The 15,265-nt window shown below is 48.3% G+C and overlaps 1 protein-coding gene across 1 annotated transcript; it reads left to right on the forward strand.

Annotated features, from left to right (window-relative positions):
• The first annotated feature begins 698 nt into the window (after positions 1-698).
• Positions 699-12,403, forward strand: LOC123019323 (meteorin-like protein). Its single transcript, XM_044422160.1, has 4 exons — positions 699-811; positions 2,985-3,394; positions 6,047-6,106; positions 11,598-12,403. The coding sequence occupies exons 1-4, from the start codon at positions 699-701 to the stop codon at positions 11,912-11,914; spliced, it is 900 nt and encodes a 299-aa protein (XP_044278095.1). The 3' UTR covers positions 11,915-12,403.
• Positions 12,404-15,265: the final 2,862 nt, after the last annotated feature.

Consider the following 15,265-nt stretch of genomic DNA (forward strand, 5'->3'; position numbering starts at 1 on the left):
CCTGTACATATTACAAGGGAACCAGGTACTTTGTGTAATAACGATCACAACCCCTTATAACTGCACTAGTTACATTCTATTCCGAGCAAAAACGTCAAGTGCAAACTACAGAGAGTTGCGCCTTCCTGGCATTTGGTTGTTGCTGGTTAGTTTTATATCCTTGTTTTCCGCTAATTTTATTGCTCTGTATTGCCCGTGTTTTTCTTATGGCCTTAGCTGTCCTGAGAGCATTCAAGTCGCAGGCTGCAAGAGATACACATAATAATCCAAAAATAATAAAGCGAGGCAAACCTGCATGCAAACATCCAGATTCTATATTCGCAAGAATATTTCGTGCTCCCATGTGCATGCAGGCTTGTCTGCATTTACGTAAGTACGCGGTGCAAACAAAGAAAAGCTCTGTCGTGATGCTCAGGAATAAAGTGGAAGCTCTTGAAAATAAGCGACATCTGTTAACTGAACCGCAGATTAGACTCCTTCCAATGCACCGGGGCGGGGCGGGAGGGTTGCCCATTTAATTCTCTCCTGCTGCTGCACAGAAAACCACGCCACTTCTACTGTTCCCCAAGGAGGCCGCTCACCCCCCCCCCCAAAAAAAACCCTTTTCCACCAGCCCAGCCGCTGCGCCCCGTTTTGCACAGGAGGAACCGTAGCAAGTCGCTCCACGCTGGCTCTAGCGGAGCTGCAAACGCCGCCTTATGTTCCCAGGGCGGGAGGGCCGGAGCAGGCGCTCTGAGGCCCCGCTGCTCCTCTCGCTACTGCTGCTGCTGCTGCAGCCATGCGCCGCCGACTACTGCAGCTGGAAGGGCAGGTAAGCCGGGCCGGGGAAGGAGCAGCCGAGCGCGCACTCGCCGGGTGGGAGACGCGAGGGGAAGCCCTGCTGCCCTTCGGGGCAGTTCTACCCCGAATAGGGCGGTTTGCTCCCAGGAAGAGCGCGAGCGCGAAGGGATTCCTCCGAGTTTTCCCAATATCCCCCGCCTTCGCGGGCAGGACGCGAAATCCAAATCTGCATTCATTCAAAGGAGGGACATGGATTGGCGCCGCTGCGGTCCTTTCTTATACCTGCCTACTCAGAAGTAAGACCCGTTGAGTTCAGTGAGGCTTATTTCCAGGTAAGTGGCTATAGGACTGCAGTTTTAAAAATTACAGACGAGACCTGCCTAAGGACAGGCATTTTTAACTGTCCTTAATTTTCTGGGAAAAGGCTTAAGCATGTGCTTAGCTCTGCCGTTCAAACGGTCGCCTGCCTAACTTTGGCTGGATTGTGTCACAGTTAATTTTACCACTGTTATTTGTAGGTAATTACAACTTATTTTCAACTGATTTGAAGGAATCTAAATGGCTTAATATACCTTAAAGGCATGTTTTAAGTATCTGGCAGATTTAAAGACACAATCCTGCCGAACTTAATTAAACCTGCCTTTCCCATTGAAATTAACGATTCTTTAAAAGGCTTGCTTTTTTCCTGCTGGATCATACCCTAACTCGGTGCAGTAATAATCCTTAAACAGTGACTTTATATCAAGCTAAGATGCAACTATAATCAAGCACACATGTGGATCCTAAGCATAATATAAAAAAGGAAATATTTGCTCATTTTTGAATGCTTCTTGACCCCTTGCTAAATAAAAATGTGTTCAGGGCTTTCTGACACCAGTAGACCTTTATTCATTCTGTTTATTTATTTATTTTATTTATTAAAACATTTTTATGCCGCCCCATTCGCCGAAGCCTCGGGGCGGCTTACAACAATAAATTAAAAGTAATTATAATATAAATTACAATATATCCTTCCTTTTTCTTGCAAGGAAGCCAAGGCAGCCAACATAATCCTCCTTCCCATTTTATCATTGTCCAAACCCTGTGAGGTAGGTAGGCCATCCTGAGAGGCAGTGACTGGGCTACAGTCACCAGGTGAGCTTCGTGGCCAAATGGGGCCTAGAACCTGGATCTCCCGAGTCCCGTGCAGCACTCTAACCACTTCGCCACATTGCCTTTCACTTGGCGCTAGCAAGTTGACCTTGCACCCATAAAAAGGCATTCTGATAGTTGAGGTTTACTTTGACTTTTAGATTTACCTGTAGGTTCTTGCCTACTTTGGATCCAAGATTGAATGTTTAAGTGTCTGTGAAGCACCTGCTATGCCATGCTGAGATACCTTCAAAGCAGAGATGCCTGAGTGAACATTTACACACAGGTTATCTACCTGAGTGAACATTTACACACAGGTTAGGGGGTCCAGGTGAACGGCTGTGCCTGCTCTTAAAGAGCTAGAATTCAGCGCTGCACTAAGAGTTCCAACTCAGTGACCAGCACTGCGTAACCAGAGCTAGCAGCAGATACGCAGCCCACAAGGAGCACTTGTACAGTGTGTGCTCAGTCGTGTGCTTTCCCTTCCAGCAAGAAAATCCACATGTGGAAGCTTACGCAGATCCCTTTAGCTGGTCCACAGTGAATAATATTAGATCTTCACTCTGCAGTCGCTTTTTGCCCAGTATAAGTGCCAATAAGCACAAGAAACGTGGGTGTAGGCAGCAGCAGTTGAGTGGGGGCGAAGCCACAATCTAGAGAAGGGTGCAGTAGGGTGTGGGCTTCCGTTTCCCCAGCAGCTGCTTCCCTGACCCCACCGTATGGCATGCTACTTTTGAAGTGTAGAGAGTGTGTGTGTGTGTGTGTGTGTGTAAACCTATTTTGTGGTGTGGCGCACAAGACTGGGAGGGGAAGGGCTGTTAGTATGAGTGGTGCAATTCATATGCATAAGGTTTTCCCATGGATCCTCCAAAATGGCCACCAGCCCTCGAGAATACTGTGACTGCTGCTTCCTGCCCCTGAAGCACAGTGATGGAAGAGACTACCCTTGGGGGGAGTGTGCAGTTAGAGATGCATTTAGGATCTGGGCCTGGGCATAGAACTGAAGCCCTCAGCTCTCTTTCTCCGTGACCTTGTAATGCACCACTGTGGTTCCTGACTTCTTCGTTTTACAGTGGCTTGAGCTGGGATCCCCACCCCCGTGCAGTGGAGCAGGTCCACCTGCGCTGCACCGAAGGCTTCCTGGAATGGATGTACCCGGCGCGAGCCCTCCGCGTCGTCTTGGAGCCCAACCTCTCAAGCGTGCGGCACTCCACCGTCTGCATCAAGCCGTCCAGCAACTTTCAGGGTGCCAGCATTTATGTGGAACGTGATGGGCAGCTGCACCTGCTGGTGAGCGAGGCGGAGGAACGCCGCCTGCACCACGTCTCCTGCTTCAGCACCCCCACCCCGCAGCGGGTGGCCCTCTTCTTACAGGCCAGTCCTCAGAGGGACATCAGTCGCAAGACAGCCAGTTTCCAGTATGAGCTGCTGAACAACCAGAGTGCCACAGGCCCAGACTTCCAGAAAATAGCTCTTGTCGAAGGTAGGCTGGGATGGGAAGTGGCTCTTGGCTTAGTGTTACTTTCCTGTCTTAGTTTGGATCAATGTTTTTGCATTGATATCGGTGAATGTTTTGGCCTCACTGTAAACTTCAAGGCAGTTTAAAGTAAACTCTATCTATCTGTTGGCTTTATAAAGCACATCAATTGTATGTATGTATGTATGTATGTATGTATTTATTTATTGGCTTTATAAAGCACATCAATAGTCCTAAATATCCAAAAACACAGTTTCAAAAGCTATTTTTAAAAACCAAACAAAGCCCTTTCCATGGACATTTCAGCATAAAATCAGCAAAGCACCATGGGAATGCAAAAGCCAATGTTAACACGTTGTCCAAAGTATAAAAATAATTAACGAATCAAAACATAACAGCAGCCATATCAGAATGGAGGGGCAAGTCACTGACGCAGTCATCCTTCTAGGACAGGCAACCTTTTGCTACTTTCCTCAGAGCTCTGAATGAGTATGCCTAGAAGCATATCAGGCAATAAATTCCACAGGCTGGTTGCCCTGAAAGGGCCTGGCTCCAACCTTATCTCTTAAAGGCCTGGGCAAGCATACAGTGCTGTCCAAAAAAGCAGTTTCTGATAGCATCATCCCAGAGCACCAGCGATGGGCACCCTTTTTGGTTGCACAACAAGCCTGAAGCATCCCAGGTTCCACTCCAGGGCTTGCTCTGGGGGAAGAGTCCCCTGCTCCTTGGCTCTGTTCCCTTTTTTGACGTATCACTTGCCTAAACTCTCTCTTGCTTTCCAGCTCGTGTTACCCACAAGCCCATTCCCCAGCAATAAAAAACATAAGGCAAGCTTGTGATCTAACCAGCGAATAGATCGCAAAGTGCAATATTCCATGAAGCCTCCGACATCCCATCCAAGCCCCATTCCCTATTGGAATGTGCAGTGTCATCTCACACATGAAAGCCAGACCTCGGCTATTCCCGTTTGCTGCCACTTCCCGTTCCCTCACCCTGGTCTCTTGTCTTGCTTGTGCCATTTTCTAGCTGGTAAGTGGGCCCCAAGTGGGTGGGACCTGGCCTCCCAGTTTCCTAATGAAGACATGGACTGATCCATTAGTTAGCAACCAGTTCTCTGGGAGAGCCGCTTCGGGACAGGAAAAGATAAGGAAAAAGAGACAGCCTACTACAGATACCATAATGTGAGCCCATTCTTTGAAAACAGTGATCCGCACATGCACAACTCTCGTGCCTCTAGGTTGATGTGTGAGGCCGATCAGCTAGTGGGGCTGATGTGGAATAAGGGTTTCTGGTTACTCAGACGAGACCCCTTTGCTCCTATCCAGGAGTGCCCAAACCCTCACCCTTTCCTACCTGTGGCACCCCTGCCTCAGACACTTTTGGAAAAAATGTCTAGATTTCAAAGAGAACAGGCTATGAGCATCCTTTTCTCTGAAATGAATCTGTCTAATCAGTTGATTTAACTCATTAATATCCTGCCTTTCCAAAAATGGTGCTAAAGGCACCTGTGAAATGAAATAATTAATATACAGTGAGTTAAGAAGATGTCCTTGATTAAATCACAGCATAGAAAGAGACTCACCAAAGTGCAATTAAAAAACAGAAAAGGAAGTCAGCAGCACCCCAAACCCTCTTTAAGAACTTAGCAGCTTACACAGCAATGGGCTCCCCAAAAAAACAGCTTTGCCTGCCAGGAGAAGGACAACAGAGAGAGAACCAAGCAAGTCTTTCTTGGTGGGGAGTCCCAGAACCTGCAGTAGCCCCCAGGAAGCCCTCGTGTCCTCACAAGCGCACCTCGGATGGGGGTATGTTGGAAAGAAGGTCCAACTCCAAATAGCTTTATAGCCAGGCAGTCATAAGGGAACCTTTCAGATAGTGTGGTCCCAAGCCATGTTGGGCTGTCTAAGCCAAAGCCAGCCATTCAAATTGTGCCCAGAAACAGACTAGTTGCCAGTAAAGCCTTTTAACCAAGGGACTCCCAGGCTTCCTGGTACCAACAGCCTGGCTGCAACATGCTGGACCAGCTGAAGTTTCCACAGCAGTTTCCATGGCAGTCCTCTCCAGAGCCTGTTATGGTAGTCTAAACTACTAGACTACCCTTCCTGTCATTCCTACAGATCATTGAAAATGCCAGCAGTTTTCCTGCCTGAGTCTGGAGCACTCTAGATCAGCCTTGCCAACCGTGTGCCTTCCAGGCATGTTTGGACTACAACATCCAGAATTCCCACTCAATGACCCTGCTGGATGGGAATTCTGGGAGTTGTGGTCTGAATGCCTCTGAAGGCCACCGGGTTGGGGAAGGCTGCTCAAGAACAAATGAGTTGGTGCTGAATGAACAGAAATGCCATGTTTCCATTTGATGAGGACTCCTGGGAAGTCAAACCCTCCCTGCCATGCAGCAGCTGGTCTTCCAGTTCTGTTGCGAGGGTCAGTAAAGGAAGGATTGGTCAGCTCTTTACACCTGTTGCCTGTGAATAGTTCTTGATGGAAAGGTAAGTGTTGGATGGATGGCTGTGCTCGAAGAGGCATGTCTTCATACTGGGCTTCCTGCAGATTCTCTTGAGGTCTCTGGAAAAGGCCCTCTGCCCTTGACTTGTTGAAGAGTCGGCTAGCAAAGCCCTTTATTCTTCCACCCGATCTCTCTCTTGTGTTCTCTAGCCATGTGCCGCCCTTGTGACCATATGGAGCTTCTCATGGCAATTTGCAGCAGTGATTTCGGTAAGTCAGCTCTGCGGAACTTCACGATGCTTGAATACGTGAACAGCTCCTTTGAGGGCAATGATGTTGGAGCAAGGACCTCACTTGGAGATTTACTCGTAAATGCAGTGTAGGGAGTGGGAGCGTGGTGACAGGTTAATACACACTGACACACTCCGCCTGCCATGTGCACGGCCAGTCTTCCCTGGGTTGTACAGAGTTGTGCAGAGAGCTCCATCGATTTAGGATCAAAGTGTCAGACTTGCTTTCAGCCACAAAGAAACAGAGCTGCACTGATGCTGCCATTGCCCTGCATGTTGCTGATCCGGTGAATTTTTGATTTTTTCCCCCTTATTCTCCAACTATATCCCACAATGTAGTTGTCATTGTTCTTCAATTTCATGTGGATTAAAAAGATTATATTGCAATTATACTAATTTTATTCCTTGGGAAGACCAGAGCTGCTTAGATAGGGCTCCAGGCAGTCTCCCAGCCACACCCTGGTCGAGTCCACACTGGTTGAACTCCAGCAGTGCTCCTGTGGCAGCTTACCCCAGCCTGATGCCCATCAGTCCCAACCAGCATTGCCACTGGTCAGAAATCCTGGGAATCGTAAACATCTGGAGGGCACAGTGCTGGAGAAGAATGCTGTCCTGGGGCACTGGACTTCAGCAGGTGCGTCTGGACCCAAGGTAGTGTGCAATAAAGGCCTCACCAGGTAGTGGTTTCTTTCTGTTTTTAAGGGGTTGCCTTTTAAAGAAAATGAGGATGAAAAGGCACAGAATTATGGGCATGGACAGTGCAACAGAAATCAAAAGTAGCACGTTGGGGCTAAAGGCAAATCCTGGGTCTGAAATATAGGTTAGTTGGCCAGTGGCTCAGCACAAGGTTAGCATGCAGAAAGTCCCTTGTGTTCAGTCCCAGGCACCTTCAGGCAGAAACACAGATGTGGCAGCAGGGCTTGGGATGGTCCGTTCGCTTCTGCCTCAGACCCCGAAGTGCGACTTGCCGGTCGGCATAAATAGCAAGATGGGCAAATATGGACACTGAGCTGCGGTGGTTCCAAATACGGACACTAGTGCCTTGGACCGTAAACCAAGCCAGTGTTTATTATGCGGCTAACGCTGGCTGTTTGTTTCCATTCTTTTGCTTGCCAAAGCAATCAGCCCCACTGTTTGCACTCGATTAAGTTACCAGGTCAAGGCACACTCCTTGGGGGCCCTGCCTCGCTAAGGCTGGCAGATGGGGCACCGAAAGACACATGGGGGGAGGGAGCAGCCCCTTAAATGTACAGCAGGAGCAGACCAGAAAAAATAGTCCTTTGGATTGACTCTAGTTATGGCTCGACACCCCTGCCCTAAGTTCACCAATCCCGAGCATCAAGTTTTTCTTGGATGAAGGAAATGGCTGCTAATGAAATTGTGAGTGACCCTGTTCACCTTCCAAGCAAATTGGAGCTTCCTGGTTTTTGAGGTGGAAGATCTTTGGTCACCTGACCACAGGCTGCACAGGAACAACCTGGAGCAGGAGGAACAAGGGCGCTATAGCGGGTCAACAGACTTGATGGCATCTGAGTAAAAAATGTCCATACAAAGCTAGCTTGGCTTTGGTGGGGGAAGGGGGCCGTGGAGGGACATCTCTGGTGCTCCAAGGCTAGCAGCTCCAGAAAATTGGATTAGCCAAGAAGGGTCCAGAAATCTTTGTAAGTTCTTTGTGCCCGTGACAGGAGCAAGATAACTATCCCCAAAGGGCAAGATCTTCGAACGAATTCCCTAATTGCCTATTGGAGTTTTGGGTGCTCCTTTGAACCACTCAGAGGGCTTCAGTTGCTGGGCAGTATAGAAATAAAATAAATAATAGTGCCATTTGTGACAGGACTAGGGTCATTTTCTTCAGCCAGAGGGTGTGCTTGCCAGGTAGAACCAAAAATGAGCAGGATGTGGTGGTTACCTAAACACGGTTTCGATTTAGAATCAAAATTTGGAACAGTGCTTTCCAGATGGCTTGGGCTACAACTTCCATCATCCTTGACTTCTGGCTATGCTAGCTAGGGCTGATGGGAGTTATAGTCCAAAACCAGTTTTAGCAAAAATGCAAAAATCACGGAAGCCAGATGCATGTGACAGATCATTCTAAAGGCCACTTTCCATATGAGATGGTAAAAATACCATCATTTCAGGGAGAAAATCGCTCAGATTCGTCACGAGCTGGACACCACTAGTGAATCAGAGGTTTCTGGGGAGACGCCAATGCTGCCGTCTGGTCCAGTATTATTGGATGAATTTCAGTTATTGCGGCCCAATGATGTGGACAAGGTGCTTGGACGAGTACGTCCCACCACTTGCCTATTGGACCCTTGCCCGTCTTGGTTAATAAATAATTCCAAGCACGGGATTGGGGTCTGGATCTTGGAAGTGGTTAACGCTTCTCTGAGGGAGGGTCGGGTGCCTGCCCCTTTAAAGGAGGCGGTAGTCCGACCGGTCCTGAAGAAAGCGTCACTGGATTCAGAGATGGCCACTAACTATAGACCAGTGGCCAACATCCCATTTCTGGGCAAGGTGTTAGAGCAGGTGGTGGTGGGACAACTCCAAGCGCTCTTGGATGAAACTGATTATCTGGACCCATTGCAGTCCGGCTTCAGACCCGGGTACGGTACTGAATCTACCTTGGTCGCCTTGTACGATGACCTGTGCAGGGAGAAGGACAGGGGGAGTGCGTCCCTGTTGGTTCTCCTGGACCTCTCAGCAGCTTTCGATACCATCGACCATGGTATCCTCCTGGATAGGCTAGTGGGATTGGGGGTCGGAGGCACTGCTCTGCAGTGGTTCCGCTCCTATCTCAATGGCCGATTCCAGAAGGTGGTGCTGGGGGACTATGGCTCTGCACCATGGCAGCTATGCCATGGAGTACCGCAGGGGTCCATTTTGTCCCCTTTGCTGTTTAACATCTACATGAAACCGCTGGGAGAGGTCATCAGGAGGTGTGGGCTGCGGAATCATCAGTACGCTGATGATACCCAGCTCTACCTCTCATTTTCCACCAATCCAGGTGAGGCAGTGGCTGTGCTGAACCGGTGCCTGGCCGAGGTAATGGGCTGGATGAGGGCCAATAAACTGAAGCTCAATCCAGACAAGACGGAGGTCCTGTTGGTTGGCGGATCGGGCTTCGGAGAGGGTGGATTTGACCTAGTCCTGAATGGGGTTGCACTCCCTCTTAGGGACAAGGTCCACAGCTTGGGAGTGCTCCTCAACCCGGAGCTTTCACTGGAAGCTCAGGTGACAGCGGTGGCGAGGAGCGCTTTCCTTCAGCTTCAGCTGATCCATCAGCTGCGCCCCTACCTGGAGTACGACTGCCTGGCGACAGTGACACATGCGCTGGTAACTTCCCGTCTGGACTTCTGTAACGTGCTTTACGTGGGGCTACCCGTGAAGACGGTCCGGATACTTCAATTGGTTCAAAATAGAGCTGCCAGGCTGCTGACGGGGACTGGGCGTTATGTTCACATGACTCCAGTCCTCTGTCAGCTTCACTGGCTTCCCATTGAAGTCCGGGCCCAATTCAAGGTGTTGGTGATGACCTATAAAGCCCTAAACGGCTTGGGTCCTGGTTACCTGAAGCAGCGCTTACATCCATATATGCCTGGCCGCCCCTTGAGATCTGCGGGAGAGGCCCTTCTCCGGGAACCCTCCGTGAAAGAAATTAGGAGGGTAGGTACTCGGAGGAGGGCGTTCTCTGCGGTGGCGCCCAATCTATGGAATGCGCTCCCCAGAGAAGTTTGCCTGGCACCGTTGTTATTTGTTTTTCGGCGCCAGGCGAAGACCTTTTTATTTAAGCGTCATTTTAATTGTTAACAGTATTTGCTTATTTATCTGGCCAGGGCGACTTCTTTTATATTGTTATTTATTTTATATTGTTATTTTTATATTGTTACTTTTGTATTTTATTTTATGTTGTGAGCCGCCCCGAGGCTTCGGCGAATGGGGCGGCATAGAAATGGGGGAATTGGAGTGGTGGGCTCCATGTTGAGGAATGCTGCATTAGAGTCCCTTGCCTGGGAAGTCCAAGGGCACAATCCAGTGCGCTCCATGTTCATTGCACATAAGGCTCCAAATGTGCATCCCAAGCAGGGGTTCACCTGCACCACCATGTGCTTCATGCCTCACATTTCAGTGAGGTGGCTGCTTCTGGCCACCTGGATGAAGCACAGTGGAGGGAGAGGGAGAGGAAGGCGGCTACAGTGGCAGTAGGATGTAGCGCAAGCCTTCAGTGCCAGCCTCTTTCTCTCTGCCGCTACATGTTTCCTTCTCTCCAAAGTCCGTTTCCAACCTTGGAGAGGCAGCCAGCATGAGTCTTTCTGCACTGGCTGCAGGTGAGGTGGGTGTTGGAGACTCATCACTGCAGTCACAGGACCTCTGAGCATGGGCTCTGAATAATCCTATCCACCCCCCCCCCACGCAATGTCAGGAGGCCATAGGATTAAGTCCTAATATAACATCATTTTAATTGTTAAAACATATGATCTGGCCAGGGCAACTTCTTCTTCCTTCTCTTTTCTCCTCCTATATTTTTATTTACTTATTTTAAACTGATAATTTTAATTTTATATTTGTAACTCAATGTATTTTTTGTATTTAATGGTAATTTATTATGTTCTGTTGTATTTCAATGTATTTTATTGTGTTGTAAGCCGCCCCGAGGTTTCGGCAAGGGGCGGCATAGAAATGTTATAATAATAATAATAATAATAATAATAATAATAATAATAATAATATTCTTGAAACAGCTGTGGGGGCTCAATTTAGATAGGGGCCAAGCCATATGCTCCAGTCCAATCCTCTACCCTGGAGAGCTGCTATTATCCACTGAGAAGAAAACATAACAAGCCCCCAAATTGTGGTTCGGTGTGGAGAACAGTTTAAGTTGGAGAAGTAGCCACGGTGCAGTAACTGCAGTTCCAGTTAGGACAATAGACTGGTTGTTCAAGATGAAAAACCATGTTGGAAGTCCAGGGTCATGTGTGGTAGGTCTTGAGAGCACTGCGTTAGGCAGGACTTTCAGTCCAGAGCTGCTTCCCTCTGTTGTTGTTGTTGTTAGTTGCGAAGTTGTGTCCAACCCATCGCAACCCCATGGACAACACTCCTCTAGGCCTTCCTGTCCTCCACCATCCCCCAGAATCCACTTAAGCTCACACCAACTGCTTCAGTGACTCCGTCTAGCCACCTCATCCTCTGCAGTCCCCTTCTTCTCTTACCGTCAGTTGTTCCCAGCATTAGGCTCTTCTCCAGGGAGTCCTTCCTTCTCATTAGGTGGCCAAAGTATTTGAGTTTCATCTTCACTATCTGGCCTTCTAAAGAGCAGTTAGGGTTGATCTCCTCTAGGACTGACTGGTTTGATCGCCTTGCGGTCCAAGGGACTCGCAGGAGTCTCCAGCATCCCTCTATTACAGATAGCAGTCAAATCAGTGCAGCAGATTGTTCACCCAGCCCTCTCTGTGTATTGCATTTACCTCTAGTGGTGAGAGGATCGATCCAAAATGTCACCCATGATGCAGAGAACCACATGTCACAGGTTGACGTTGGCGTGCAGCGAGTCTACAGGCAGAAAAACCGGGTCTTTCAGCAAGACGAAGCAACGGGGGAGTGGCAAGGGCCCATCAAAACCTTGCTGCAGTGTAAGGTGAAGAAAGGGCCAGGGGACTTCCTCTTTACGGGCAGTGAGCACTTCGGTGAAGCCTGGTTGGGTTGTGCCCCGAGATTTAAAGACTTCAGCGCTGTCTATCAAGCGGCGAGAGAGAGAGGGGCAAATCCCTGTGAGTTTCAATTTGAATGATGTGTCACCACTATTCTGCCAGGATCAAAAGAACCAATTTCAGGCTGGTTTTATGTATAGGATTTACATGCAGAAGAATGGCACTGATCTTGTCACAGTTGGAGAGGGTGGAATATTAAAAGTATGCACAGTGATTTGTTCGTTTTAGGGAAGAGAGTCGGTGTGCTCTGATGAATAGAGGCAGTTTGCACCAGGAAGTGTAAATGCCACATCTTACCTTTCATGGACTCAGTTATGAGCTCTTGGGCAGATTAAGTTCTTGACACCTCAAGTCCCCATCTCTGAAATGGGAAAGGTGGTGACCTACCTCACAGGGTTGTTGTGAGGACAAATTATGAAGTTAAGCACTTTGCAAATAAAAAGGTGAGTGCTAATTGCAATGCCTGTAAAAGTGGAAGCATGTGTTTTGAATTTTAAGGTAAAAATTGCCTGTTTTCATACAATAAAATCCTATTTTAATGTTGTCAGGAGGTCTCGCTGTGTACAAAAGAAGTGGATAAAGATGAACATTGTGTGTAAAGGTTTAAAAGTAGGGGTTAGCAATTTGTAGGCCAAACCATCTGGATGGTTTCAACTTCCGTCATCCCTCTGCCTTGGCCATACTGGCTGGGGCTGATAGGAGTTGTAGACAAACCCATCTAGAAAGCTGTACATGGTCCACACCTGGCTAAAATGAAAAGTATTTCCTTCCACATAAACAAAATACCCAAATACAGTGGTACCTTGGCTCAGGAACTTAATCCATTCCAAGATTCTGGTCATGACCCAAATTGGTCGTGAGCCAAGTTAAATTTCCCCATAAGGTTCAGTGTAAATAAGGTTAATCCATTCTGTAACCATTTTTTAAATCAGAAAAATGTGAAGCAAAGTGACAACAGCAAAGATCGTGGCCATCTACCCCTCCCCCCCCGAGCACAAACGCGACCATCTCCCCACCCCCCCTAGCATGACTGAGATTGCGCCTGTCATCCCTGCACAACTGAGATCACGCCCATCATCCCGGCACGCTGCGGTGGGGGGGGGATGGGCGCGATCGCAGGCACACTGGGGGATGGAGAGACGGGTGCGAACGGGTCATGCTGGGGGAGGGAGAGATGGGCATAATCTCGGCCATCTTCCCTGCCCCCAGCATGATTGTGGCCATCTCCCCACGCGGGGGGGGGGGGGGTGAAGATGGCTGCGATCATGCTGGTTTGGTGGGGGGAGATGGCCGAGAGTGCGCCCGTCTTTCCTGCAGGAGCACGCCTGTGATCACGCACGTCTTCCCTGCAAGAATGCAACTGCAATCGTGGCCATCTCCCCACTTGGGGCGGGAGGGAGATGGCTGCGATCTTGGTAGCCACCCAAGTCAAAATTTTCATGAAATGTTTGTCTGCGACCCAATTTGGTCATGAACCAAGGCGTTCATGAGCTGAGGTACCACTGTATGTTCCTGGCTGTAGATGCAGAGCTCCTGAGTAAACTGAGGTGTTTTTTTTTCCACAAAGCAAACATCTTCTATGTGTCGCTTTCTGCATACAAAAACCTTGTGTAGGTGGTTGTTGGGACACAATTTTTATACACACGTAACAGCTTTGGCTTGAACCAAAGTTCCCAATGGTGACTGCAGTCCAAGAACAGACTCAGCATCCTTGTGCTGGAGCTTCTTCCTCTGCCCTTCCTTGCCTGCTTGGTGCAAGAAATAGCCGAAAACACCCACCACACAGTGATGGCACAGCTGCCATTTTTCTTTCCAAGATCAAAAGAGGAGCTGGAGGCTTGCTGTTTTCTGCAGGGGCTACATAGCCACCCGAATTCCTCATTTCATCTGCATTTTTGAAACCAAGCAATGGTTGCAGGAGGTCCTCCTCCCATTCTCTGGCCATGAAGTCACTGAAAGACCAAACAGCCTTGAGAATCCATGAGTTTCTGAGTGACTAGGACCAACCCTATGAAGAGCAGACTTGTGTGCAGAAGAACATGCGGTCGGATTCCACTCTTGTCCTATAAAAGTGCTCTTACTGAGGTGAGAGCCTTCAGGATGCAAGCTTCATTTTTCACGCAGCCAGCAGAATTATTTGCTCAGTCATTGCAAACACACAGCTTGATGTGTCCATTCTGAGGATGGATGCAACTCTTTTAGTTTTACCCACCCTGTCCCCCCTCCGGCAAGTTTTTTCACTTTCTTTTCAGGCAGCACACTATACAGCCTAGCTCCTGACCGCAAAATGATTTTTGACCTTAGGTTGTGATCTTACACGCTTAACACAAGTCCCGTTGAACTCAGTAGAAAATGTTTCTCGAAACTCATGCACAGGTTTGCATTATTTGTCTTCTTTCTATGCTCGTGCGGCAATTTTAAATACCTCCTTGGGTACACATCACATTGCAGACCTCTTATGTACTCACATGCAGTCATTTAAAATAGATGTGAACGGCTTTTAAAGCAGTGCCACTCCAGGAACATTGCCATTTTGCATGGAGTAAACAGCATCGTAAATTAGGCAGTGGAAGCTGCTTTCCTTTAATCCATTCCTGGAGGCAGGAGGAGAAGCCCCAGGATGCCTCCAGCACTGGCACGGGGGCCCTTGATGAGGTGGGAGCCTTGGGAAGTTCCCAATAATACTGATCTCAAGAGCTGCCCTGGGCAGCATTCTGTTACTATCATGGGTTAAGCATACTGGGTTAGTCATGACTTAGCTCACATGGGATTCAGCAGGACTTTTCTATGTATTACTAAATCTAGATCCAGCTCACTGTTTTTTGGCATTACTTGAACAGTATGAGAGAACAGGCTAAAGCCATTATGGGAACTTCCTGAGGCCAAGGGTGCCAATCTAGCACCAAGTGTATACACGATCAGATGGAAACAGTCTTCATGTGTTACAGAAAATTCTCTGAATCCCCGGTGTAATGATAGAGGCAAAGCCATCAACACATGAAGCACCTCTTGGATTCACTCCACACAGCATTTATTCTCTGCAAGTATCTGCAAGACAGAGCGGGAATGCACTAGGTGCCCATGAGTTCAAAGTGTCATGTATGCACAGCACAGGAAAGAGACTGCTGTCTGCATCAGCGTCTCTCATCTAGCACACAAATTAGCTTGGCACCAGCTTTATGCATGCTTCTCCCACGCCCTATATGAAGAAAAGTCACATCACAAAGTAAAATGAGGGAGGGAGATAAATTAGACACTTCACAGTGGTAGAACCAGCAATAGTAAAATGCAGCTAGTGCTAGGGAGGTCTGCTGAATATTTCCTTTGCACAAGTGCTTGTGCAAACAAAGCACCAAGGCTGAGGCACTTGAAAAATGCGACAAGAGGCACCAGCTTAAAACAAAAACTCTTCACATGCAAAATGGCATAGG

This window comes from Varanus komodoensis, unplaced genomic scaffold (assembly GCF_004798865.1).
Source record: "Varanus komodoensis strain SLA01 unplaced genomic scaffold, ASM479886v1 scaffold12, whole genome shotgun sequence".
NCBI lineage: Eukaryota > Metazoa > Chordata > Lepidosauria > Squamata > Varanidae > Varanus > Varanus komodoensis.